Consider the following 26,753-nt stretch of genomic DNA (forward strand, 5'->3'; position numbering starts at 1 on the left):
GACCCACCAACAGGACCTGCACTCACAGGGTCCCACGCAGACCCACCGCACAGGACCTACACTCACAGGGTCCCACACAGACCCACCAACAGGACCTGCACTCACAGGGTCCCACATAGACCCACCAACAGGACCTGCACTCACAGGGTCCCACGCAGACCCACAAACAGGACCTGCACTCACAGGGTCCCACACAGACCCACCACACAGGACATACACTCACAGGGTCCCACGCAGACCCACCAACAGGACCTGCACTCACAGGGTCCCACGCAGACCCACCGCACAGGACCTACACTCACAGGGTCCCACACAGACCCACCAATAGGACCTACACTCACAGGGTCCCACGCAGACCCACCAACAGGACCTACACTCACAGGGTCCCACACAGACCCACCGCACAGGACCTACACTCACAGGGTCCCACACAGACCCACCAACAGGACCTGCACTCACAGTGTCCCACGCAGTCCCACCAACAGGACCTGCACTCACAGGGTCCCACACAGACCCACCGCACAGGACCTGCACTTGAAGAGTCCCACATAGACCCACCAACAGGACCTTCCCTCAGAGGGTCAGCAAAACCTCTGCCCCCATGTGGAGACAGCTGTGTCAAGATGCCTAGGGAACAGAGTGGCTATTGCCCGTAATCCCAGCACTTTGCAGGGGCTGAGGCAGGCAGTTCACTTGAGCCCAAGTGTTTGAGACCAGCCTTGGCAACACGGCAAAACCCGTGTCTATTAAAAAAGAAAGATGGCCAGGGACACATGCACATTCCACAAGGCCAGGTGGAGTGGCCAGCACCAGGCAGGCGGTGACCAGGAGGCCATCCATCTCCCAGCTGGGCTGACTGGTCCCCGGGGTAGGAAAACAGACTTCACGCTGGGAAGGCAGCTTCCGAGACGAGGTCACCGCTGCCACCACCTTCATCTGTCCTGAGGAAACGGCCTAATCCAAGGTTAACTTGAATTAAGTAACTACCAGTAATGACAACATGGGTAAAATTCCAATACAAGAAATAACACCTCTTTCCACCAGCGTCTCTCACAGTCTTCCAGGTATCGGCTGACGTTTCTTACTGAGCTAATGGTCAGTAAAATCAAATTCAAATTCATCAACAGAATTTGGACAGTTCCTCTAAACTAACTCCCCTAACACTGCAAACAGCAATAACCTGTCGGAATGTGTGTTTCCCAGAAAATCACTTCACACAGGTCAGTGTCTGTAGGGACAGCTTCCTTAGGAAAGAGGAAAAATACTTGGGATTTCCTCCTGCCCTTGATCCTTATAGAGTGGGATTTAAAGACAGAATAATTCCCTGATACTCACTCTGCTTCTTCCGTATCCTTCTTCCGTTTTCTCATTCTGTCTACATTTTTCAACAGTTCTGCCTACATCAAAGCCACGTCAGGAGGGCTCACCCCCAGGCCTGACATGCCTGTAGGTGACGCTCCGATGTAGCAGGACCCGAGGCGTGTTGCCCTCAGGCCACGCCTGGCTGCTCCCCTATGCACTGCCCCCCACAATCGTCCAGTTGCATGCCCAGTGGGTGCTATGTGCAGGCAGGCACATATAAAGGATGGCAAAAGGAAAAACCATGTTTCCTGCAGCTTCTCCTAAATGTGAGCTCCACATCATCAGTGAACAGAAACCGATGTTTCTTGGTAGATTACTTTGAAAAGTCCCCAAAAGAACTCCAGTTTCCCACCCAGCAGCCAGTGCAGGGCCAGGAGCGCAGCACAGCTTGTGCAGTTCTGTCCTCCACAAAACCCCAAGCCCTGCCCTGAAAGTATTTTTCTCAGGTCATGCACAGTTACAAGATAACATGTCCAAAGAAAAGACCCAACACCCAGGCACGGTGGCTCACGCCTGTAATCCCAGCACTGCGGGGGCCAAGGCAGGTCAATCACTTTAGGTCAGGAGTTCAAGATTAGCTTGGCCAACATGGTGAAACCCCGTCTCTACTACAAATACAAAAAATTAGCCTGGCATGGTGGCGCACACCTGTAATGCCAGCTACTCGGGAGGCAGAGACATGAGAACCACTTTAATCCGAACCTGGGAGGTGGAGGCTGCAGTGAGCGGAGAACATGCCACTGCACTCCAGCCTGGGCGAAAGAGGGAGACTGTTTCAAAAAAAACAAAAAGAAAGGACCAAATAATCAGCATCATTCCTGCACGGAAGGTTCTGATTCAAATCAAAAGACGCAGACTGCGTTACCTGGCTGGACTTGACGGCAAGTTCTTCTCTTAACTTCTCTAAAGTTTCCGCCGTTTCCTCAGTACCTTCCCCCAAGCGTCTTGCTCCGTGGTCGAGCTCCTCCTTGCCACTCTTGGCCGCCTGCAGAGCTGCCTCCAAGATGATCTTCTCATTCTGCAGGAGGCAGATTGTGTCCTCCCTGGAGGCAGCCTCACCCTGCAGCTCCCCCAGCCTGGCCTGCAGCTCGTCGTACTGTGTCTGCAGGGCATCGAGAGACTGCTCCCTGCTCTGCAGACCCTCCTGAGTCAAGGTGAGCTGCTTCATCAGGTCCAGATGCTCCTGTTGCAAAGCCTCAAGCTGTTGGTCTCGCTGGAGCAACGTCAGCTTCACCTGGAGAAGGAATGAAGTGCACATGGCTGTGCCGAACCCCACTCCGAGAATGTGTGCCCTCCTCCTGCTCAATTTCCCTAACCGAGAACGTGTGCCCCACTCCGAGAATGTGTGCCCTCCTCCTGCTCGATTTCCCTAACGGAGAACGTGTGCCCCACTCCGAGAATGTGTGCCCTCCTCCTGCTCGATTTCCCTAACGGAGAATGTGTGCCCCACTCCGAGAATGTGTGCCCTTCTCCTGCTCGATTTCCCTAACCGAGAACGTGTGCCCCACTCCGAGAATGTGTGCCCTCCTCCTGCTCAATTTCCCTAACTGAGAACGTGTGCCCCACTCTGAGAATGTGTGCCCTCCTCCTGCTCAATTTCCCTATCCGAGAATGTATGCCCTCCTCCTGTTCAGATCTCCCTATCCGAGAATGTGTGCCCTTCTCCTGCTCAATTTCCCTATCCGAGAATGCGTGCCCTCCTCCTGTTCAGATCTCCCTATCCGAGAGTGTGTGCCCTCCTCCTGCTCAATTTCCCTAACCGACAATGTGTGCCTTACTCTGAGAATGTGTGCCCTCCTCCTGTTCAATTTCCCTATCGGAAAACGTATGCCCCACTCTGAGAATGTGTGCCCTTCTCCTGTTCAGATCTCCCTATCCAAGAACGTATGCCCTTCTCCAAGAATGTATGCCCTTTTCCTGTTGAGGTTTCAAATAATTTTTATGGACACTATGGAGGGTCTTTTTTTAATGCAAAATCCTGGTGAAGAAGAACCAGCAGGGCAAACACATGGTCAGGTCCGCAGCAGCAGCATCTGACCGACAGCCCAACTCCCTCCTGTGCTGACGCGGCCCCACAGCAGAGGACCGCCTGGGCTCCCTGTGTATGGACCTGGATGCTCGGGAGAGCCTGGGCCCTGGGTCCAGCCTGAAGTGCCACAGGGACTTGCCTGCTCCAGCTGCTGCTCTAGGGATGCCGCTGAGTCCGCCATCCTCTGCAGCCGCTCCCTCTCGCCTTCAAACTCTTCCAGCCGCCTCTGGAGGTCCTCCTCCACCATTGCCTTTGCCTCCTGAATCTGCATGAAGGCTGCTTCCTGATCCAACATGTCAGCCTGGGCCCAGGAAAGAACGTGTTTTTATAAGGCAGGAAACCTTAACAGTGAAGAGCAGCCTCCAAGCCCCGTGCTCTGTGGAGAAACCCACCGCCCTGGCAAGAGGCCCCCATCCACATACCCACCCTGTCTACCAACTGCAGACTGAGGGCCCAAGATGGACTGCTGGGCCATCCACCAACCAGGAGACAGAGGCCAGGCCCAGCCCAGGCCAACCACCCCTTGAGAAGGACCTGGATCCCCTCATGAGCAGAGCTTCCCTGCCCATTTCTCGTGTGACGAGGGGTGGGTGGCAGGTACCTTCTTTCAGATGTGAGACTCCAACACGTTCTCACAAGAGCAGTGCTTGGTACCGCTGGGTAAGATGGGTAAGAGACCAGAGGACCCTGCAGCAAACACGGCCTGCATTCTAGCTACGGATGAGCCCTCACATCTGGGTATACTTCTCGGGGAAAACACAAACTAATAACTTGAAATTCTTTTCACTGCTTCTCTGCTAAGCCCTCGAAGCATGATGACTGACACAACACAATTCTTGTCCATCATCCCAGCTGGGCGGTCCACCTACTGCCACAGAGGTGGGAGCAGTGGCAGGAGAAAGAAACCAAATGAGGCTGCATAGAGCTCCCTACACACCTAGAAAAGGTTGGTAAGGAGACTGGCCCAGCAGCCTCCAGGACAGAACCTCCCTTCATACACTGCCTTGGGGTTCTATGCCATTTCTTCTTCTTTAATTTTTCCATAAGGTTATTGAGTAGGTGGCACTACCCCATTTTATAAAGATGAGGTTCATGCCTATAATCCCAGAACTTTGGGAGGCCAAGGTGGGTGGATCACCTGAGGTCAGGAGTTTGAGACCAGCCTGGTCAACATGGAGAAACCCCGTCTCTACTAAAATTTTAAAAAATTAGTCAGATGTGGTGGCGGGCACCTATAATCCCAGTTACTCTGGAGGCAGAGGCAGGAGAATTGCTTGAACTCAGGAGGCAGAGGTTGCAGTGAGCCGAGATCGCATCATTGCACTCCAGCCTGGGTAACATGAGCGAAATTCCATCTCAACGACAAACAAAAAGAAGATGAAGCTCAGAGAGGTAAGAAATTGTCCAGGGCCCCACAGCTAAAGGAGAACAGCTACCAAGGCTGCTGCGTTTCCATCGTCTGGAGATGGCCTATGCAGGCAGCGCCTGTGACCTGGACAGCGTGTGTTTGCCGGAGGATTAAACAACAACACAGGCTGAGTGCTCAGAAGCAAAGAAAATGCTATCATGGCCAGGCTTCGATAGGCTGTCCGGCACAAACACACTGGCACCTTCCTCCTTACCCACTCTGCCCAGCACCATCCCTGACTGGATAACTGACGGCCTCTGCCCAGCGCCATCCCCGACTGGCAATGACTGACGGCCTCTGCCCAGCGCCATCCCCGACTGGCAATGACTGACGGCCTCTGCACAGCGCCATCCCCGACTGGCAATGACTGACGGCCTCTGCGCAGCGCCATCCCTGACTGGCAGTGACTGGCGGCCAGGGGTCCAGGCCCAAGGCGGGGATTGGAGGAAAAGGGCCGCAAGTGCCCACTGCACTAAGCCCCCACAGATGAGGAGGGGCAGTCCCAACGCCTTCATAAGCAGTCACTGCAGGCCATCCTTGAGAATATTTGAGAGAGACACGCAGAGAAATAGAACATGTAGAAAAAACACACGGTACCTACGTCTGTGTGTCTGTGTTCTCTTCACCTCACATGGCCCCGGCCGCAGCCTCACCTCAATGCCCTGCAGCTGTGCTGCAATGCGCCCCTTCTCCTTCATGGACCTATGCTGAGTTTCTGTCAGTTGCTGGGATAGGGACACATTCTCGAGTTTCAGGTGCTCCAGGAGGCCTGCCTGGGTCATCTGTCCAACCTTCAAAAAAAAAACGTGAAAGGTAAAAAGCTGCTCAGTTTCAAGGAAGAAATGCAGACTAGCCTGTCCCTGGAGGCCCCAGGGTGTGAGTCACTGGCTGACCCCTTGGCGTCTCCAACACAGGCCACGACCCCCCACACGTCTTCACACCTAGAAACACAGGCCATCTAGCAAGGCTGGCAGGCCATCAGCAAGGGCTCACCATGCAGTTTGCAGCTCATCAGACTGCAGTTTGTAGCAGGATCTACCCAAAGTCCCCACTGACAGGGCACCTCTGAGCTCCTGTGGGTGACGAGCCTTTCTTTCTTTTTTTTTGAGAAGGAGTCTCACTGTGTCACCAGGCTGGAGTGCAGTGATGGCATCTCGGCTCATTGCAACCTCCGCCTCCCAGGTTCAAGCAATTCTCTGCCTCAACCTCCCGAGTAGCTGGGATTACAGGTGCCTGCCACCACGCCCGGCTAATTTTTGTATTTTTAGTAGAGATGAGGTTTCACCATCTTGGCCAGGCTGGTCCTGAACTCCTGACCTCGTGATCCACCCGCCTTGGCCTCCAAAAGTGCTGAAATTACAGGTGTGAGCTACCGCACCTGGCCGAGGAACCTTATCTTAACTGACCAAATCCAGCCAGACACACACCAGGGCCTGCCCTCAGCCTGAAGCCCAGCCAAGGCCCGGCCCAGACCCACTCTGGCCAATGGTCTTGTGGAAAAGCCCCAGGACCACAGCCCGGAGGAGAATGGCATCAGCCAAGGGAACTAAGAACTGGAAAGGAGGCATGTGGACAGCCTGGGATCTGTGCCTGGACCTGCCCACGTGGCCACTAGTTGCAGGCTGCTTCCTGGAGTCCACAGTGCCTGATATGACAGAAGCCATGGGCTCCGGGACCTCTGCAGAAGGTACACAGAGCAAGGGAGACAGCCTTTGTGGGGCCCATGCCTCAAGACCGTGAAAGAAGATGGGATGCCTGGAACTATCCTCCTTTCTGAATGTTACTGGGAATGAAGGGATGCATTTAGGTACCAAAAAAAAGGTTTTAAAAACTCTGATTAAGGAATGCTGAACCTGTTTCCAAAGGTACTTGAAAAAAGCAGGGAGGGCCCGGTGTAGTGGCTCACGCCTGTAATCCCAGCACACTGGGGCAGGACAATCCAGGAATTCAAAACCTGCTTAGGCAACATAGCAAGACCCTGTCCTCACAGAAAATTTTTAATTTTTTTTTTTTTTTGAGATGGAGTCTCACTCTGCTCTTGCCCAGGCTGGAATGCAGTAGCACGGTCTCGGCTCACTGCAATCTCCGCCTCCCACGTTCAAGCTATTCTCCTGCCTCACCTTCTTGAGTAGCTGGCATTACAGGTATGTGCCACCACACCCAGCTGATTTTTGTATTTTTTTTTTTTTAGTAGATACTGGGTTTCACCATGTTGGTCTGGTTGGTCTTGAACTCCTGATCTTATGATCTACCCGCCTCAGCCTCCCAAAGTGCTGGGATTACAGGCGTGAGCCACTGCACCCAGCTTTTCTCACAGAAAAATTTTAAACAATTAGCCAGGTGTGATGGTGTTCACCTTGCCCCAGCTACTTCAGGGGCTGAGGCAGGAGGACTGCTTGAGCCCAACAGGTCAAGGCTGCAGGGTGCTGTGATCGTACCACGGAATTCCAGCAACCTGGGTGACAGCACAAGACCCTATCTCCAAAAACAAACGCCGTAAGGGCTCCAGAGCCACCATCCCTTCGAGCCGTCATCTCTTTTTGTTGCCCAAGCTACAGTACCACACTTCCCTTCTGTTTTTTTGAGACGAATTCTGGCTCTGTTGCCCAGGCTGGAGTGTAGAGTGCAGTGATACGATCTCAGCTCACTACAACCTCTGCTCCTGGATTCAAGCACTTCTAGTGCCTCAGTCTCCCAAGCAGCTGGGACTACAGACACTCACCACCACGCCTGGCTAACTTTCACATTTCTAGTAGAGACCGGGTTTCACCATCTTAGCCAGGCTGGTCTTGAACTACTGGCCTTAAGTGACCAGCCCGCCTCTGCCTCCCAAATTGCTGGGATTATAGGCATGAGCCACCACACTTGGCCCAAACTATATTTCTAAAATACATCGGGCTTACTTCTTTAAATACTGCATCATGTAATGCACTGTAGCTTTTAAAAGCATATTAATTTGTATACTGATTTGTTTCCAAGTTATGTTGTAAGTAGAACAAATGGTTTCCTGCATGGTTCTTTGGCTTAAAAAATATATAATGGGCCGGGCATGGTGGCTCACACCTGTAATCCCAGCACTTTGGGAGGCCGAGGCAGGTGGATCACAAGGTCAGGAGTTCGAGACTAGCCTGGCCAATATGGTGAAACCCTATCTATACTAAAAATATAAAAATTAGCTGGGCATGGTGGCAGGTACCTGTAGTCCCAGCTACTTGGGAGGCTGAGGCAGGAGAATTGCCTGAACCCATAAGGCGGAGGTTGCAGTGAGCCAAGATCATGCCACTGCACACCAGCCTGGGCAACAGAGTGAGACTTCGTCTCCAAAAAAAAAAAAATGGTAATAAAAATTGAAGAAAACTTCTATTGTGTATATTTGTAAACTCTAGATATAAAAGGAACATTTGGTGGAATTAGTATTTCACATTCCTCTCTGGAGAAACAGTTTTAATAAATCAATAATATTTTATCTAGAAACAAAAATCCCACAGCTAATAAAAAAGTAACAGGCCAGGCACAGTGGCTCAGGCCTATAATCACAGCACTTTGGGAGGCTGCGGCAGGCATCACTTGAGCCCAGGAGTTCAAGACCAGCCTGGGCAACATGGCAAAACCCCACCTCTGCAAATACAAAAATTAGCTGGACACGGTGGCCCACACCTGTAATCCCAGCTACTTAGGAGGCTGAGGTAGGAGGTTCACTCAAGCCTCGGAGATTGTGGCTACAGTGAGCCCAGATCGCACCACTGCTCTCCAGCCTGGTGACAGAGTGAGACACAGTCTCAGAAACCCCAAAAACAAAAACATGGAGGCTGACCAAAAGTGCTCTTCAGCATCTTCAAGGTCGAGTCTAAATTAGTCCAGGCGCCGGGATTCAGATCAAGGTGCTCCTGAGCACCTGCCAGTCGGTCCGGGCATCTCCAGCACGCTAAGCAGCTGCTGTGGGCCATGGGGCAGGCCTGGACCAACACATGCTCCCACATAGGCAGGACCAAGGTGGACACAGGCTGTGCCCACTAACGAGCGGACGGGCGAGGAACATGTTTCCTACAGGACATAGAAAATGCAAGCCACGCTGGAAAGATGTGCCCTGTATGTCACTGAGAGCTCAGGCAGCAGAGAAAGGAAAAGCTCCAACCAGGAAGAGAACCCCTATGGCACCGCACGCCTGTGAGATGTCACTGCAGAGTGGGGAGGCTGGGGTGGGAGAGGGGGATTTACAGGCACGTGCCACCATGCCCAGAGAGACAGGCTTTGGAATTGAAAATGTCATCAGAGGCTGTGGGACGCCCGTGTCAGAAAGTCGTGCGGTAGGCCACGGGACATGTCCTACATGGGACATGGGGTGGGATAGATAGGTTAAAAGCAAAAACACATGTGTGAACTCTAAAAACAGAAAGATCTTGGGAAAAAGCCCCATTCCACACAAAGACAGGAAGCGTGGCCTGCCCTGGAAGGTAGACTGCGGCCATACCTGGATGTGGGCCATCTCGCCCTGTAGCCTGACGCGGGCCTCCTGCGCCAGGGCGAGCTGCTGCTGGTACCACTGCCGGACACTCTGCAGGGACGAGATTTCTGACTGCGACGCCTTCAGCTTGCTGGTCAGCGTCGCACGCTCCAGCTGCACCTGCTGCAGCTGGCTCTGCAAGGCTGTCATCTGCTGTCGCAGGTCGTGCACTGAAAGGGGGCAAGCATAGCGGCTCAGGCCAGCAGCAGCAAACAGGGGAGCCCACAGCTCTGCACGCGCAGGACACACAGCAGGACTTCCGGGAGACCAGTCCATTCTGGTTATTCCTGTAGTTTGCCGCATGTGGTTGCCGTGAACGCTGCATTAGTGGACGCTGAGACACTGCTCCTGGGAGAGGTGCAGGTGAGGCTCCTGCGAGCCTCTGCGCACAGCCTCTTCACCAGCTAATCAACACATAACCTCTGTGCAGTATTTCTGTTTCAAGACACCAATTCCATACATATTGTCAACTCATTAACCCTGAGCTCATGGCCAACAGCAACTCGGCCAACAAGCCTGAGCAAAGCTTCTCTAAGAAATAACAATGGCTGGGCATGGGGTACAGGGAGAATGGGGGTGCAGTCCCAGGAGATCCAGACCAGCCTGAGCAACACAGCAAGACCCGGAAAAGAAAAATATAAAATTAGCCACTCAGGGTGGTGTGCCCCTGTGGTCCCGTCTACTTGGGAGGCTGAGGCGGGTGGATCCCATGAGCCTAGGAGTTTGAGGCTGCAGTGAGCCATGACTGCACCACTGCACTCCAGCCTGGGCGACAGAGCGCGGGTAACACCCCCCATGGGCACCGAGGAAGGAGAACTGTGCAGACCCCAGGCACAATTAGTGCCTGAAGTATAACTCACTGCTTACTTATATCTGGCTTATACATATAATCATACTTAATCCCATATAATCTTTCTATATAATCATATAACTCACTGCTTACTGTATCTAGTTTACATATACAATCATACTTAGTCCCATATAATCTTTCCATATAATCATATAACTCACTGCTTACTATATCTAGCTTATATATATAATCATACACAGTCCCATATCATCTTTCTATATGATCATATAATGGATGTAGTTGGAGCTGTACCAACACATTCAGTGCTCATTTATACAATCCTTCCACAGAACCACATAGTAGTCTGTAGTAGGAGGAATGCCTAGAGCAGTCACAGAACAGAAGCAGTACATGGGAAAACAGCCAGACCAGGACGAGAACCAGAGACCCAGGAGGTGGCGTCCCTGCCTGAAAGGGCATACGCCGTATGGCAGGCTTGGAGCAAGAGCCTCTCCTCCTGATAGAGGAGCTGTAGCACCTTGCATCCAGTTCCTGTAGAAAGTCGGCCTCAGGCCTGAGGTCCCGCAAATAACCGAGGGAGAAGAACCCCTCTGGTGTGACCAGTCACAGCGGCTGTGCACTCTGTCAGTCTTTTCTCCCTTCTGTGCTAGCTCAAATCACCCTCCCATAAATATCTTAAGAGAACAGCACACGTCTGTCAGCTCCCACTGCATTGGCTTACAGTATCCTTCTGTTAGAGATCCTTTGAAGTCTCCAACCCTCAGATAAGAAGTGTTGTGCACGACACCTGCTGCACACAGCCCGCCTCCTTGCCTCGGTGACCTAATGGGGGTGGACCCCTTTTCTGTACACGACCCTCTACTACTGCGCACGGCCCACCTCTCTGCCCAGGTGACATAATGGGGTGGCCCCCGGGCTTGTGATTCACAGGATTATTATGCCCTATCACTAAGCCTATAGATGATGACCTCACTTATGACCCTTCCCCCTACTTGTACCTAATAAATACAGACACTTCTGGGCGTTCAGGACCTCGCCTGTCTCTGCTCATAGATGGCGTGGTCCCCTGCTCTTCTTCAGTTCTTCAGTGTCCTGTCTCTTTACTTCTCAGATCCTGTACCTCAGCACAGCATAAGGGACACCCCATGACCCTGTGGGGCCAACAGCCCTACAACAGAGCAACCCATCTCAGAGACAAATGAATTTTTAAAAACAAAAATAAGGCCGGGCGCGGTGGCTCAAGCCTGTAATCCCAGCACTGTGGGAGGCCGAGGCGGGTGGATCACGAGGTCAAGAGATCGAGACCATCCTGGTCAACATGGTGAAACCCCGTCTCTACTAAAAATACAAAAAATTAGCTGGGCATGGTGGCGCGTGCCTGTAATCCCAGCTACTCAGGAGGCTGAGGCAGGAGAATTGCCTGAACCCGGGAGGCGGAGGTTGCGGTGAGCCGAGATCGTGCCATTGCACTCCAGCCTGGGTAACAAGAGCGAAACTCTGTCTCAAAAAAAATAAATAAATAAAAATAAAATAAAATTTGAAAAAAACAAAAACAGGATGAATTGAAAACAATAAAAGACAAAAATGAAGTATATCTGGCCAGGCATGGTGGCTCACGCCTGTAATCCCAGCACTTTGGGGGGCTGAGGTAGGTGGGTCACAGGGTCAAGAGATCGAGACCATCCTGGCCCAACATGGTGAAACCTCATCTCTACTAAATATAGAAAAATTAGCTAGGTGCAGTGGTGCATGCCTGTAATCCCTGCAACTCGGGAGGCTGAGGCAGAAGAGTCACTTGAACCTGGGAGGTGGAGGTTGCAGTGAGCTGAAACGGCGCCACTGCGATCCAGCCTGGGCAACAACAGCGAGATTCCGTCTCAAAAAAAAAAAAAAAAGTCTTTGGTGCTATCTTAAATTGCAAAATTACCCCCAAAAGCACAAAAATACAAACATGCCCTGGAAAGAACTCCTGCCTGCAGCCCGGCTGAGCACAAAGGCAAGCCAAGCGTCCTGTCCTCAGCGGGCACCCAGGGGACTCACGTGCTCTGCTGCTATGCACATGTCTGTGAATACTGAGTTTGGGGTTCAAACAGACTTAAGCAAGTCAGCAAATTCACACTTATGAAATCTGTGAGTGCCGAGGATCAAGTGCGTGTCCGTAAAACCGTCGTGGATGCCGAGGTTCTTGCTTTTGACCCAATGACGTCTACAGCCATCAACAAACAGCAAGGTTATGTGTGTGGCCAATTGCACCTGAAACCCACCAGCCAGGACCAGGCAGCCTCACCAAAGTTCAGGCTGGTTTTGCTGCCCAGGGAGCACTGGTCAGGTGATAATGGCAACCCACAGGGGTCCCAAAACGACTTCAGTGTTGAGAAGTTTCTGAGTTTCATAGTTTTTCCTAAGGGATGGGGTATCACAAAGTTCTCAAGGACTAAAATATGACAGTGATTACAAGAGTGCTACTGCCTCTCAGCCGGCTTTCTCTTTCCTAGTATTAGAATGCAGCCTCTGTGACGCTGGCTTGGCACCTTCCTCTGTGTCATCAGATCCGAGAGCCAGTCTCACAGTCTCACGGGCAAACTGGCTCACGCAGACTTGGCCTCACGCTGGCTGCCCCCCTCACTCAGGCAGCCCCAGGTCCTGCGAGATGAGCCCTCCAAGCAGCCTCCTTGGTCCTCTGGACCCAGGTCACTGAACACCCCTTGGGCTTTGTGCTTTATCTTCCCACCCTGCTTCACCCTCTCCTGTGCATGCTTGCTCTGAGCAGGCCAACCAGGGTCTTCTCTTTGCCTGTTGGACGCTGGAGTATCAGCTCTGGGACTGGCCCAGGCAGGGACTGAGGGGACCCTGGAAGGCATACTGCCAAGCCACATGGAGCCCCACTGCCCCACTCATACTCACTGGGTGCAGGGAGGCAGCTGGACTGACACGCTGTGTTCAGGGAGAAAAAGTTGCTAGACCGACAGTCAAGGAGCTGCTCTTGGCCAGGCGCGGTGGTTCACGCCTATAATCCCAGCACTGTGGGAGGCCAAAGCGGGCAGATCACAAGTTCAGGAGATCAAGACCAGCCTGGCCAACATGGTGATACCCTGTCTCTACTAAAAATACAAAAATTAGCAGGGCGTAGTGGCAGACGACTGTAATCCCAGCACTCTGTGAGGCCGAGGGGGGACGGATCATGAGGTCAGGAGATCAGGACCATCCTAGCCAGCATGGTGAAACCCCGTCTCTACAAAAATACAAAAATTAGCTAGCTAGGCATGGTGATGGACGCCTGTAATCCCAGCACTTAGGGAAGATGAGGTGAACAGATCTTGGTCAGGGGATCGAGACCATCCTGGTCAACACTGTGAAACCCCATCTCTACTAAAAATGCAAAAATTAGCTGGGTATGGTGGTGGATGCCTGTAATCCCACCTATTCAGGAGGCTGACGCAGGAGAATCACTTGAAGCAGAGTGTCGGAGGTTGCAATGAGCAGAGATCGCACCACTGCACTCCAGCAGGGGCAACAGAGAGAGACTCTGTCTCAAAAGAAAAAAAAGGAACTGCTCTTGGAATCTGCAATTCTGTGGAATAAGCTGGCAGCTCGACGCCGTCATATAACCCTGGACTTTTGAGGCAGAATAGGTGGATATGATCACCACAGACAGTCCAGAGTCCAAGATGTAATTCATTCCCCTGTATACGCACACAAACATGTATACAATTCCAAACGTTCAACTAAAAATTATATTTCCTTTAGAAAAGCAGCTCCTCATGTTTAAGTTATAAACCAATGAAACCCGGACAGCCATGGGCCGACACAGCTGTCAGCACTACCCCCCCAGCAAACCCACAACCGGACTGGGGGTGGGGAAGGAGGGGCGTGGCCTCGGCCGAGCCTCACCTGTGTTGTCTTTACTGAGCATGCTCCTCTGCATGTCCTCCACTTTGGCCATGAGCCTCTGGTACTGCTCCTCTGCCACCTGCAAGTCGTTGTTAGATGACGCCAGGCTGGCATTTTTGGCCTCCAGCATGTTCTGCAGGTCGGTCATGGCTCGCTCCAGGTCCCAGCACGACTGCTTCAAGGTGTCCACCTCTGAGCTGAGCGAGTCCTGCCGCTGCTGGCTGCTGTGGCTGCACTCCACCTGTGCCTGCAGCTTCGTGCTGAGGGCGGCCACCTGGGCCTGCAGCTCAGCCTTCTCTTTAAGTGCCTGAAAAGATCCCGACAACTATCTTTCAGAAAACCAGTCACTTCTGTCCAGTGTATTCACAGGAACACACCAGCGAGTCAGTCAGGGGCCTGACAGGGGGCCCTGCACGAAGCCCCGTGTTCCACACCTCCAGGCACTCTCCCAGCACAGCTGTCGCAGAAGGCGACCTTGCAAACAGGCCCAGGACGCACACAAGAGCCTGCACTGGTTTTGGGCCAGCTGCACCTGTGCAGGGCTGCGCTCCAGCAGGGCTAGGAGGCACGCTTCTCCTGCGAGGATGCTGGAAACGTGCACATAGGTGCTCACACAGAATGCCAGACGTGTAGAGGGACCCCAAATTAAAAGCAGATTCAGAGCTGGGGGGAAATGGGCAGAAAACGCAGGCAGGGAAAGGCAGCTGCTTCTGAAGTGTAGCTCCAGGGGCTCCAGCCAGGGCCACGGGACACAGCGCAGTCCTGAGTGACTGCGGCAGTGCTCTGTGGCCCCAGGAGCAGCAGAGAGTTGCCACTGGAAATCGCCCCACCCACGCGCCACCCACCCCACCCACGCTAAGACCTATGCGGGTGAGGATCCAGTTCACATGTCATCAGGACAACAAACACCCAGAACAATCGAGGAACTCCACAAACTCAACAAGACCCCAGAGCAAGGGGCTAGCAACCACCACATGAAACAATCCACACAGACAAAGCACCAATCAGTGATCCCAGGAGGATGAGGGGACAGTGCAGCGAGAGCAAGACACCATTCGCAGAGCGGCTGCAGAAGGGAAACACATCTGACGGGAGGCTCACGCTCTAACACTGTAGAAGTGACAACTGTACAACCACAATGAGCCTCAGAACACCTGAAATCACCTCTTCCGTAGACACACCTTTAGATGTCACAAACCGGTTGGTTTGTGTCCAAGGACTGTTTGGTAAGAGAAAATGGTCTTAAACATGAGATGAGCATTAGCAAGGCAAGCTCCTGGTGCGGAAGCGGCTCCGGCCCTGCTCTGCGGCCTTGCTCACTGGAGAAAGCTCCTTCAGCTGTCACCTCAGGGTGACATTCTCACGCTCCATGCCAGAAGCACACAGCTGAATCCCACTGAACAGACTTACTCAACTGTCAACAGAAGAGAAATACCTAGCTCTTCGCTATGGATAAAGTCCACATAACAAGATGACAACGGGGAGCTGAAAATAAGGCACCGAAAACGATGTTTCAGGTGCGTGCTAACCAACTCCAGGGTGCGGCTTCTTCTGATACAGCAAAACCAGTATCAGAAAAGCAGAAACCACTATAAAGAAAAGGCTTCCCTCTGCTAGAAAAAGGTGCACCCCTCAAGAGAACTGAACTCTTACAGATTGTGAGACACCTAACATCTAGGAAATATTCTGTTGGAGATGGAGGGAGAAACTGACCCAGGGACCATCAGATGGAAAACTCACACGTCTGGTAGATAGGGAAGGAGAAACGGACCCAGGCACGATCAGACGGAAACTGACACCTCTTTCTAAGGCTGACAGGCCAAGTAGACAAAGAACGTGAAGACGCAGAGAGGTCGGCCGCCATGGATGCTCGTCGGCTGATTCCCAGCATCTCTGAAACTTCGCCCAACAGACAGGCCACACATGCTTTCCGAATTCGCTGCATGCTACGTCAATCCAAAGTCCATTACCTGACTCGCCTCCAGTGACAAGGCTTCCAGCTGTCCTTCCAGCCTCATTTTCTCTTTGAGCACCTGCAGCATCTCATCCTGCGTCTCTGCAGCAGAGCTCTCCAAAGACACGCTGGGGACAAATGCATGGGTCAGGCCCATACGGCCTGTCCTTGTTTTCCTTCACACTCCTCCACACACAGCCCTGCTGCTCTCTCCCAAATTTTAATTAAGAGATTTAAGTAGCGAGCTAAGGCTCGCATGAATGCACGGATGAACGCTCCTGCACCTCACACAGTGGGAACACTGCTGTGGAAATGTGAGGTGCAAGCGTCGTGCAGCTTAGTGACAGGTCTACATAAACATGGCAGTGGGTATTCTAACAACAAAGACGACTGCTAATTAGATCTAATGCTGTTAAAAAGCAGCAGAGTTGTGTATGAACGAAATGTTCATGTCAAGACTAAGGACAGAATGAGGAAGAAAAGCCATGTATGGCTGTTCCAGTGCGGAGAACCCCGTGGCCCAGGGAAGTCCTCTGCCCGCCCCGCCCACCGCTGCCGTCGGCCCCCACCTGCTGCAGAAGCTGTCTCTGCGGCTGTGCACCTCCCCGTTGACCTCCCGCCTCTGGTCTTGGTGCTCAGCAGCTGCAGCCTGGAGGACATCCTTAATGGAGGGGAACTGGCCCAGGGTATCCGTAGCAATCTCCTGGCCGTTAACCACATAGGAGGCGTCCTGCATGCCTGCCGTCTTTAACAGAACGCCGTAGGTCCCTCGGGTGGAGACGCTGCTATGTGAAGAACTGTCGCTATCATTTCCATCTGCCTCAGACACGCTGTCTCCAGTCAGGGAGGCGTTCTCCAGACGGTCGTCAGTGTCAGGAGACAAGCTAATCTCAGACACAACAGACGCTGCGCTGCTTCTGTTCTGCTTCAGGGAACCCTTGGTAGAATCGGGAGCCGGCACATTTCCCCCAGAATTCCCAGCATTTGAATCTTCAGTTCTGTAATCAGCCAGAGACCGGATTTTGCTTGATTTGGAATTTTTCTTCTCCTTAGGATGTGCCGGAAGCCCCAGGCTGCCCACCTTAGGCCCCCGAGGGACACTCGTGCGCAGAAAGGAATATTCTTTAGTCAAAGCCACGGTACTGGCCCTCGGTAAGTTTTCTGGGTTTAACATGAGCTCAGGATCAAGCGTGCTAGAAAGTCTCGTTTTGGCTGCAGGTTGGCTGGACTGAGAAGAAAACAAAAGTATAAAACTTACATTTAAAATTCACAAGGAGCATTCTTAAAAGTGCCGTTCAGAAAGGCTGCACCAATTATTATTCCCTCCGCTGACAACCAGAGTGCGGGGTCCCCAGGCCCTCGCCATATGGGGTGTGGCCAGGCCTCCGGTCCTTGGTCTCACTGCCGCAAGGCCCCACTCTAGCGACCACATGACCACCCCTGGCCTGAAGCACTCTCTCCAGTGAACGTAACCTGAATATGTACAAGACACACGTCACGGCAAGTACCTCCTCATCAGACTTCCTCAACAAAACTTTCCTGGCTACTCTCCAGTTTATTTCTTTTAGAACACAGAAATTTTCTTCAAGGTCACGCACGGTAGTTCACAAGTGTAATCCCAGCACTTTGGGAGGCTGAGGCAGGCAGATCATTTGAGATCAGGAGTTCAAGGCTGGGCTGGCCAACATGGTGAAACACTTCCTCTACTAAAAACACAAAAAAATGAGCTGGGCATGGTGGTGGGCGCCTGTAGTTCCAGCTACTCAGGAGGCTGAGGCAGGAGAATCACTTGAACCCAGGAGGTGGAGGTTGCAGTGAGCCAAGATTATGCCACTGCACTCCAGCCCGGGTGACAGAGTGAGACCCTATCTCCAAAAATAAAAGTAAAATAAAAAGAAGAAATTTTCTTCAAAAACAAAGAACATTCTGTTAAACCATAACCACGTTAAATCCATAATTTCCTCCCCGACTGCTCACATCCACTTCCAGCCCCCTCTAGAGCCTGAGCCCCTGTGCTGCCATTCTGACTGACTTCTCCATTTATCCTTTTTGTTATAAACATAGTATTTCCCGTTAATCCTATAACTGTTAGAAAAACTCTTGATTTTTCATACTTGTATTTTTATTTTTCTTTCTTTATTTTGAGATAGAGTCTTGCTCTGTCGCCCAGGCTTGAGTGCTGTGGTGCGATCTCGGCTCACTGCAACCTTGCCTCCTGGGTTCAACCAATTCTCCTGTATCAGCCTCCTGAGTAGCTAGGGCTACAGGTGTGTGCCACCATGTCCGGCTAATTTTTTGTATTTTTAGTAGAGATGGGCTCTCACCACATTGGCCAGGCTGGTCTCAAACTCCTGACCTCAAGCAATCAGCCCACCGCAGCCTTCCAAAGTGCTGGGATTACAGGTGTGAGTCACTGCACCCAGCCAGATTAAAGTATTTAAAAACATAACCCTAATAGAAAACAAAACAAAACAAAAACAAAAAAAAGAAAAAAAAACATAACCCTTTAAATCATAACATGCTGGTGATTTTACTGATCTTCTTCTACTGAAGAGATCCTTCTGAAATATGACACAGGCTGGGTGCAGTGGCTCACGCCTGTATAGTCCCAGCTACTCAGGAGGCTGAGGCAGGAGAATCACTTGAACCCAGGAGGTGGAGGTTGCAGTGAACTGAGATCACTCCAGCCTGGGCGACAGAGTGAGACTCTGTCTTTTAAATTTGCCAAGTATGTTGGTGGCACTCGCTTTTAATCCCAGCTACTCAGGAGGCTGAAGCAGGAGTATCACTTAAACCTGGGAGGCAGAGGATGCAGTGGGCCAAGACCACACCATCACACTCCTGCTTGGGTGACAAAGCAAGATTCTGTCTCAAAATACACACACACACGTGTATATATATATATATATATATATACATACATACATATATACATATATATATATATAAAACTGCTCATTGACAGTGGACCCGGTCACCCACGAGCCCTGACGGAGAAGTACAAGGAGGTGAATGCTGCTTTCCTCCCCACGGACACAACCATTCTGCAGCCCGTGGAGCAAGGAGTAATTTGAATTTCAAGTCTTTATTACTTAAGAAATACCTTTTGTAAGGCTACAACTGCCACAGTCACAGTGATTCCTGTCACGGATCTAGGCAAAGTAAAGTGAAAACCTTCTGGAACGGATTCACCGTTCTAGATGCCATTAAGAACATTCGTGGCCGGGCGCGGTGGCTCACGCCTGTAATGCCAGCACTTTGGGAGGCCCAGGCGGGTGGATCACAAGGTCAAGAGATCGAGACCATCCTGGTCAACACGGTGAAACCCCGTCTCTACTAAAAATACAAAAAATCAGCTGGGCATGGTGGCGCGTGCCTGTAATCCCAGCTACTCAGGAGGCTGAGGCAGGAGAATTGCCTGAACCCAGGAGGCGGAGGTTGCGGTGAGCCGAGATCGCGCCATTGCACTCCAGCCTGGGTAACAAGAGCGAAACTCCGTCTCCAAAAAAAAAAATAAAAAAAAAAAAATAACATTCGTGAGTCCTGGGAGGAGGGGTCAAAATACCAACATTAGCAGGAGTGTGGAAGAAGCTGATCTACCCTCACGGACAACTGTGAGGGATTCCAAACACCTGTGGAGAACCTGATTGCAGATGTGGTAGAAACAGCAAGAGAACTAGAATTAGTGGAGCCTGAAGATGGGATATAAAACTTGCGGGTAAAACGCTATCGCATAGCACTGCGTGTTACAGAGAAACCTTTTGTACAAGCGTGAATTGCCATGGCGAACTTCAGTGCTGTTTGAAGAAACTACCACAGCCACCCCAACCTTCAGCAACCACCACCCGCATGAGTAAGCAGCCTTCAAACTTGACGCAAGATCCTCCAACAGCAAAGAGACAACAGCTTGCTGAAGGCTCAGGTGACCGTGAGCACTTTTTAGCAATAAAGGATTTTTATTTTTTTTATTTTTTTATTTTTTATTTATTTTTTTTTTTTGAGACGGAGTTTCACTCTTGTTACCCAGGCTGGAGTGCAATGGCACGATCTCGGCTCACCGCAACCTCCGCCTCCCGGGTTCAGGCAATTCTCCTGCCTCAGCCTCCTGAGTAGCTGGGATTACAGGCACGCGCCACCATGCCCAGCTAATTTTTTGTATTTTTAGTAGAGACGGGGTTTCACCGTGTTGACCAGGATGGTCTCGATCTCTTGACCTCGTGATCCACCCGCCTGGGCCTCCCAAAGTGCTGGGATTACAGGCTTGAGCCACCGCGCCCGGCTAGGATTTTTAAATTAAGCTGCGTATACGAGTTTTACTGAAGACACAGTGCTACTGCTACTGCACACTTAGGAAACTACAGGAGAGCATACATATAACTTCTTTATGCACTAGGAAACCAAAAAAACTGTAGCACTTGCTTTATTGCAATATTCGTATTGTTGTGGTGGTCTGGGACTGAACCCACAGTATCTCTGAGGTGACCTGTTTGCTTTCTTTGCTCTTCAATTGGCAGATTTAGAAATAAAATGTGCTTGTCCCAAAAGCAGCAGGAGCAGGCAGGGGGCACAATCCAGTCTCCTGCAGGACTCCCCCAGAGGTGGGACCCCCACGACGGGAGCAGAGTCAACTGCTGCAGAGGCCCTTGAGCCCATCCCAGCTCAGAGAACCCAAGGGCAGGCAGGTCCCAGAGTTATGTGGGACCAGCAGCTCTCTCTGGCACAGGAAGCTTTCAAGGAGCGTGTTCGGGAGAGGGAGACTCACTCTCTCTTGCTGGCGCTTCACCCTGTACTGCTTGAGCTGCTCTTCCAGCCGCTTCCGAGCCTGAAGTCGGACCTGCTCCTCCTTCTCCAGGGGCAGGGAAGACTCTGTAGAGCCTGCAGTGGGAAAATGGCTATTTGGAAACTCATAAAATACCTGGACACAGAACAATCAGGCACAAGAACTTGGTCATTCTGCTCTTAATTACCCGCATGTTTTACCACTAAATGATGCACAGCCATCATGTTTGGAAGGGCAATTTCCAGATCAAGAGAGAACTGTGAACCCTGGACTCAGAGCATAGGCAGAATATACCTCACAGGAGACACACCGGCCAGGTGCTGGGCCTGTCTCTCCATGACGGGCACACCACTGTCTGAGGCATGCCACTGCTAAAACAGGAAACCTCAGCAAGTGCCATTTTGTTTTTCTGAGACGGGGTTTTGCTTTTGTCACCCAGGCTGGAGTGCAACAGCGCAATCTTCGCTCACCACAACCTCCACCTCTGGGCTCAAGCTCTTCTCCTGCCTCAGCCTCCCGAGTAGCTGAGACTACAGGCATACGCCACCACGCCCAGCTAATTTTGTATTTTCAGCAGAGACAGGGTTTCTCCATGTTGGTCAGGCTGGTCTCGAACTCCCAACCTCAGGTGATCTACCCACCTCAGCCTCCCAAAGTGCTGGGATTACAGGTGTGAGCCACTGCACCCAGCAGCAAGTGCCTTTTAACAACAGAAAAAACTGGGTTCAAAGCTGGAGCCATGCTGAGTACTCTGAGGCAGGCTCAGCTCTCACCATGCTGCAACTCTGTGCTGGCTTCACAGCAGGTTCTCATGACCTTGCTGTGAGGAGCATGTGAAAAGCCGACATTGCGGAGTTATAGGCACCGTGGAGTTACAGGCATGTGAAAAGCTGACATTGCGGAGTTATAGGCACCGCGGAGTTACAAGCATGTGAAAAGCCGACACTGCGGAGTTATAGGCACCGTGGAGTTACAGGCAGTGCTGAGCAACAGGAGCTCAGCCGTCACAGGGTCATGAGACCCCAAGTGCGTTTTCTTTATGCAGTTCTATCTGGGGGTCCACTCTGATCCATGGCTCATCCCAGTTCCTGCGGTAACAAGTCACGTTATGACAAGGCTTCGTATAATCACGAGTACCTGTATAAGCTAGAGGCACTCAAATGGCTGAAACCTAGCAGAGTAAAGACTGCACAGGCATCTACCCTCCAGGGCTGGGAACTGGTCACCTCCGTTTCCAGAGAGACCAGACTCCAATCCGAGGTCATGCTCCAGGACAGGAGGAGGAAAGCACAACTTTTTCACCAAAACCAGAATTTAAAATATCTAAAAGCCAGACCTTTCATTTTGGGTGATGAGACGGTTGGACGGTGCGTGCCAATTCAGCCCTTGCATCACCCAAATGAAAGGTCTGGGTTACAGTTACAGTTGCAGACCCAGGGCACCACTGCCTAGGGCAGTGTGTGTGGCCTCGTCCTTCCTAACCCATCAGCTGACGCGGCCAGATGGCGGGGTGCCGACCAGAGCAAGGAGGTGTGCTCACACAGCAACGCTTCACACATGGAGCCTTCCTTACACGTGGCTGCTGTGGAGATGCGCAGCTACTGTCCTCAATCATCCCTAAAATCTGAGCAGTCACCAAGAATTCACTGTCAATGTACCATCGTCATTATTAGTTTGTACATTTTATCACTGAAAAGATCTCTAGTCCTTTTCACCAGGCAAAGTGGTCCAGATGGCTAAACCCTACCTGGCAAATTCAGGCCTATGGCCATCAGGCAGATACATAAGTTGTCAAAATGAGCAGTGTTTCAATTGAACACCAACGCAGGAGACAGGCTCAGGGCCCGGTGCCAGCAGGAACAGGTGAGGGGCGTCCCACAAAGGTGTGCACGCAGACCCAGCACTGCTGCCACACAGGCCAGAGCTCACACATCTGTAACTTTGGGAACCCAAAAGTACACAAATGAACTAAGCTGAGAAAAATCAGGACGCTAGGCTTTTTTACACACTACTTCTCAGCTTAAATGCTGGCAGCGCATTTTCGGAATTTTTTTAAATAAACACGTGAAATGCAATTTGATTTCAGTAATTTTGGGGAGGGGTTGTTTTTATTTAGCTTTAAGAAATTTTTAAAAACACACTGCAGGCCAGGCGGGGTGGCTCATGCTTATAATCCCAGCACTTTGGGAGGCCGAGGTATAAGGATCACTTGAGCCCAGGAGTTCTAGACCAGCCTGGGCAACATGGCGAGACTACGTTTCTACAAAACAAATTAAAATTAGCCAGGTGTCGTAGCAGGCACCTGTGGTCCCAGCTACCTAAAGGCAGAGGCAGGAAGATCCCCTGAGCCTGGGAGGCAGAGGCTGCAGTGAGCTCTGATTGTGCCACTGGACTCCAGCCTGGGTGACAGCAACGTCCCGACTCTAAGAAAAAACAAAAGCAGATGGATGCCCACGGTCTGCTTACCAAGCACCTGGGTGACACAGGACATGCAGGCTGGCCTTTAACACGAGGGCGTCAGCACTGCTGCCAGTCAGACCGTAGCGCAGCCCCAGCTCCAGGCTGGCCTTTAACACAAGAGCGTCAGCACCGCTGCCAGTCAGACCATAGCGCAGCCGGGCTCCAGGCTGGCCTTTAACACGAGCATGTCAGCACTGCTGCCAGTCAGACCGTAGCGCAGCCCGGCTCCAGCTGCATCTTCACTCTCTTGAGTGAAGCTCTCCTTGCTAAACACACTGCCCTGCCTGGGACAAGGGGGGCACACGGCAGGCACAGGGACACAGCCGCTCAGACAGCGAGTGTGGGGCACCTGCTCCTGAGGTGCTGAGCGACGCGAATGTGGAGGTGGAAACGGTGGGAAGGGATGCTTACACAGTTGCGTTTCTTGCATAGGAAGACTGAGTCTGAGAGACTGCAAAGCTTCTTTTCTAACACTGCCCTCAGCACTAGTTCCCTGAGACTTCCTTAGGTTGTCATGGAAACCAGCCACACCTGGAGAGGCATCAGGGCTCACTGGGCTTGTGACGGGACCCAGAGACAATGGAGGGTCTGGGAACTGTGGTATTGGCCCGTTCTGACAGAGGCCTCCCTGGCCAGCTCCATCCAGGCTTTCTCCTTCCGTGGAAGCTCTGTTTACCTCGGCACCTAGAAAGACAGAGTACACTGAACCATCACGGCTTTAACAATATGACAACGTCATTTTTCAGACATGCAGCTGGAGTAGGAGAGAAGAGGATCCTGACTCATGAGCACCACACTTTCTCACCCCACAAAGGCATTCACTCTGAGAAGCGCAGGCCATGGGCCCCTTCCCACAGGCAGGGTGGCCAGGAAAAGGCCCACAGCCCCTCTGGTATCAACGTCCTCCCTATAAGGTGAACTCACCCTCCATGCCGTTACACTCTGGCTGTAGAATTTACGTAGTAACGATAGTAACATTTCCTTTTTTTTTTTTTTTTTTTTAGACACCCACCTTGGCCTCCCAAAAGTGCTGGGATTACAGACGTGAGCCACGGTGCCCAGCCTCTTTTCTTTTTGAGATAGAGTCTCACTCTGTTGCCCAGGCTGGAGTGCATTTGCACAATCTCAGCTCACTGCAACCTCCACCCACCAATTCAAGCAACTCTCCTACCTCAGCCTCCCAAGTAGCTGGGATTATGGGCACCCACCACCACGCCTCGGCAGGGAGGCAAGCAGAGGTCACGCCCTGCACTCCAGCTTGTGTGAAAGAGCAAGACAAGACCCAGTCTCAAAAAAAGAAGTTAATTGGGTTAATACTACTTTGCAATGAATTTATAGGTCCAGGAAAGTTTCTAAACCTGGCAGTTTATATAACAAAATAGTTTTCTGAGCATCACGCTGCACTTAAAAAAAAAAACTAGAAGTAAAAAGGTCCAACAAACAGTGAGATTACACTGTTCCAAACACAAGCCTAATGATGGATAAATCACGATGATGATGACGACCAAAGTAGCCACCAGCACCCGGACGTGCACTGAGCACGTGCGCTTCATGTGCGCCATTTCTTTAAACTCTCACCACCACCCTATGATGCAGGGCAACGTAATCTGTTTTATTAAAAAAAGGGGGCCAGGTGCAGTGGCTCACACGTGTAATCCAGCACTTTGGGGGGCTAAGGTGGGCGGATCACTTGAGGCCAGGAGTTCAAGGCCAGCCTGGCCAATGGCAAAACCCTATCTCTACTAAAAATACAAAAATTGGCTGGGCGTGGTGGCGGGCGCCTGTAATCCCAGCACTTTGGGAGGCCAAGGTGGGCAGATCACGGGGTAAAGAGATCGAGACCATCCTGGCCAACATGATGAAACCCTGTCTCTACTAAAAATTCAAAAATTAGCTGGGCATGGTGGCACACGCCTGTGGTCCCAGCTACTAGGGAGGCTGAGGCAGAAGAGTCACTTGAACCCGGGAGGCAGAGGCTGCAGTGAGCCGAGATCCCGTCACTACACTCCAGCCTGGGCAAAAGAGCAGGACACCGTCTCAAAAAGAAAAAAAAAAGGTAGAATTCCAGGCAGGAACATGACAAAGACCCACATATGCCTTCAGGGAAACGCTGCTGCTGCCCCACAGGTATTTAACGGAGTATGTTTGGTAGGAATAGTGCCTGATCTAAAGGCAGCATCATCCAGAGACTAAAACACACTTTGAATCACGTGAAAAGCTAATGAGGGTCTCCTCCTGTGACCAGCACACAGAGGAACCTGACGACTTACGCTGGGCTTTGTCTTGCTGGTCAGGTGGCACTAGTGGGCCCGGGGACTTCTGGTGAGCCTCGGGGAGACCTGAGGAGCCACTGTGGGATCTGTCCTCCTGGAGGCCATCTTGCTCGGCCGACGCGCCGTCCATGGTCAGGACAACACCGGCTGAGCAGACACTGCAGGGCTGCAAGGGAACCTGAGGCAAGCTTGGTTTCTGCCATCAGCACCAGCCAAGAGCTCCTGGGAGGGGCCCCACTGTGCCTCCCATTTTCAGAAGATCTACTGACTCACAAATGACTTGAGGTCAAACCAGCTAATATCATGACACCTGACAGGAGAGAAAGAGAAAAAACGTATTATAAAACTTTACTCATCAGATTTCAAGTATCAATTACAAAATTAATTTGGTTCCCAATTTCAGTAAGTACAAGAAATAAATACAGACATTTTCATTCAGCAATATAATCCGTGAGCACCCACAACATCCTAGGTTTTGGGGATAAAATGCTGACCCTGCCTCTCTGCCAGGACAGTGCAGCTCTGTATCTATGCTGTAGCTGTCACACAAGGCAACCAAGGAACTGAGTTTTAAATTTTATTTAAACTTAATTAATTTGGGCCGGGCACGGTGCCTCACCCCTGTAATCCCAGCACTTTGGAAGGCCGAGGCAGGCAGACCACCTGAGGTCAGGAGTTCAAGACCACCCTGGCCAACATGGCAAAACCCAGTCTCTACTAAAAATACAAAAAACAACTGGGTGGCCGGGCGTGGTGGCTCACGCCTGTAATCCAAGCACTTTGGAGGCCAAGGCGGGCGGATCACCTGATGTTGGGAGTTCAAGACCAGCCTGACCAACATGGTGAAACCCCGTCTTTAAAAAAAAAAAAACAAAAAAACTGGGCATGGTAGCAGACATCTGTGGTCCCAGCTAGTTGGGAGGCTGAGGCAGGACAGTTGCTTGAACCTGGGAGGCAGAGGTGGTAGTGTGCCAAGATCATGCCACCGTACTCCAGCCTGGGTAACAGATGGAGACTCCATCTCAACAAAATTTTTTTAATTCAAAACTTAAGACCAGGTACAGTCGCTCATGCCTGTAATCTCAGCACTTTGGGAGGCCGAGGCGGGCGGATCATGAAGTCAGGAGATTAAAACCAGCTTGGCTAACGTGGTGAAACCCCATCTCTACTAAAAATACAAAAATTATCTGGGTGTAGTAGCACATGCCTGTAGTCCCAGCTACACTCGGGAGGCTGAGGCAGGAGAATTGCTTGAACCCAGGAGGGGGAGGTTGCAGTGAG

The 26,753-nt window shown here is 51.6% G+C and overlaps 1 protein-coding gene and 1 long non-coding RNA gene across 6 annotated transcripts in view; both read right to left on the minus strand.

Annotated features, from left to right (window-relative positions):
- Positions 1-1,938, minus strand: part of LOC116544765 — a 3,857-nt gene extending 1,919 nt beyond the window's left edge. For both annotated transcript variants that reach the window (XR_004266026.1, XR_004266025.1), the window contains exons 1-2: positions 169-1,938; positions 17-95 (exon numbers count right to left, since the gene is read on the minus strand). This is a non-coding gene — a long non-coding RNA (uncharacterized LOC116544765). The remainder of the gene's footprint in view (positions 1-16; positions 96-168) is intronic.
- GOLGA3 (golgin A3) overlaps positions 1-26,753 on the minus strand; it is a 52,505-nt gene that overhangs the window by 21,520 nt on the left and 4,232 nt on the right. For 2 of the 4 annotated variants that reach the window (XM_032271344.1, XM_032271345.1), the window contains exons 2-11: positions 25,470-25,782; positions 23,731-23,883; positions 20,722-20,834; positions 16,529-17,187; positions 15,976-16,087; positions 14,006-14,312; positions 9,271-9,473; positions 5,453-5,590; positions 3,531-3,692; positions 2,228-2,596 (exon numbers count right to left, since the gene is read on the minus strand). In XM_032271344.1, coding sequence (XP_032127235.1) covers positions 2,228-2,596; positions 3,531-3,692; positions 5,453-5,590; positions 9,271-9,473; positions 14,006-14,312; positions 15,976-16,087; positions 16,529-17,187; positions 20,722-20,834; positions 23,731-23,883; positions 25,470-25,602 — 2,349 coding nt within the window. In that variant the 5' untranslated portion in view covers positions 25,603-25,782. Of the gene's footprint in view, positions 1-2,227; positions 2,597-3,530; positions 3,693-5,452; positions 5,591-9,270; positions 9,474-14,005; positions 14,313-15,975; positions 16,088-16,528; positions 17,188-20,721; positions 20,835-23,610; positions 23,884-25,469; positions 25,783-26,753 lie in introns of all 4 variants that reach the window. The other 2 variants (XM_032271342.1, XM_032271343.1) reach the window with 1 other exon arrangement.

The sequence above is a fragment of the Sapajus apella genome, unplaced genomic scaffold, assembly GCF_009761245.1.
Source record: "Sapajus apella isolate SASKATOON/1434 unplaced genomic scaffold, GSC_monkey_1.0 scaffold230, whole genome shotgun sequence".
Lineage (NCBI taxonomy): Eukaryota > Metazoa > Chordata > Mammalia > Primates > Cebidae > Sapajus > Sapajus apella.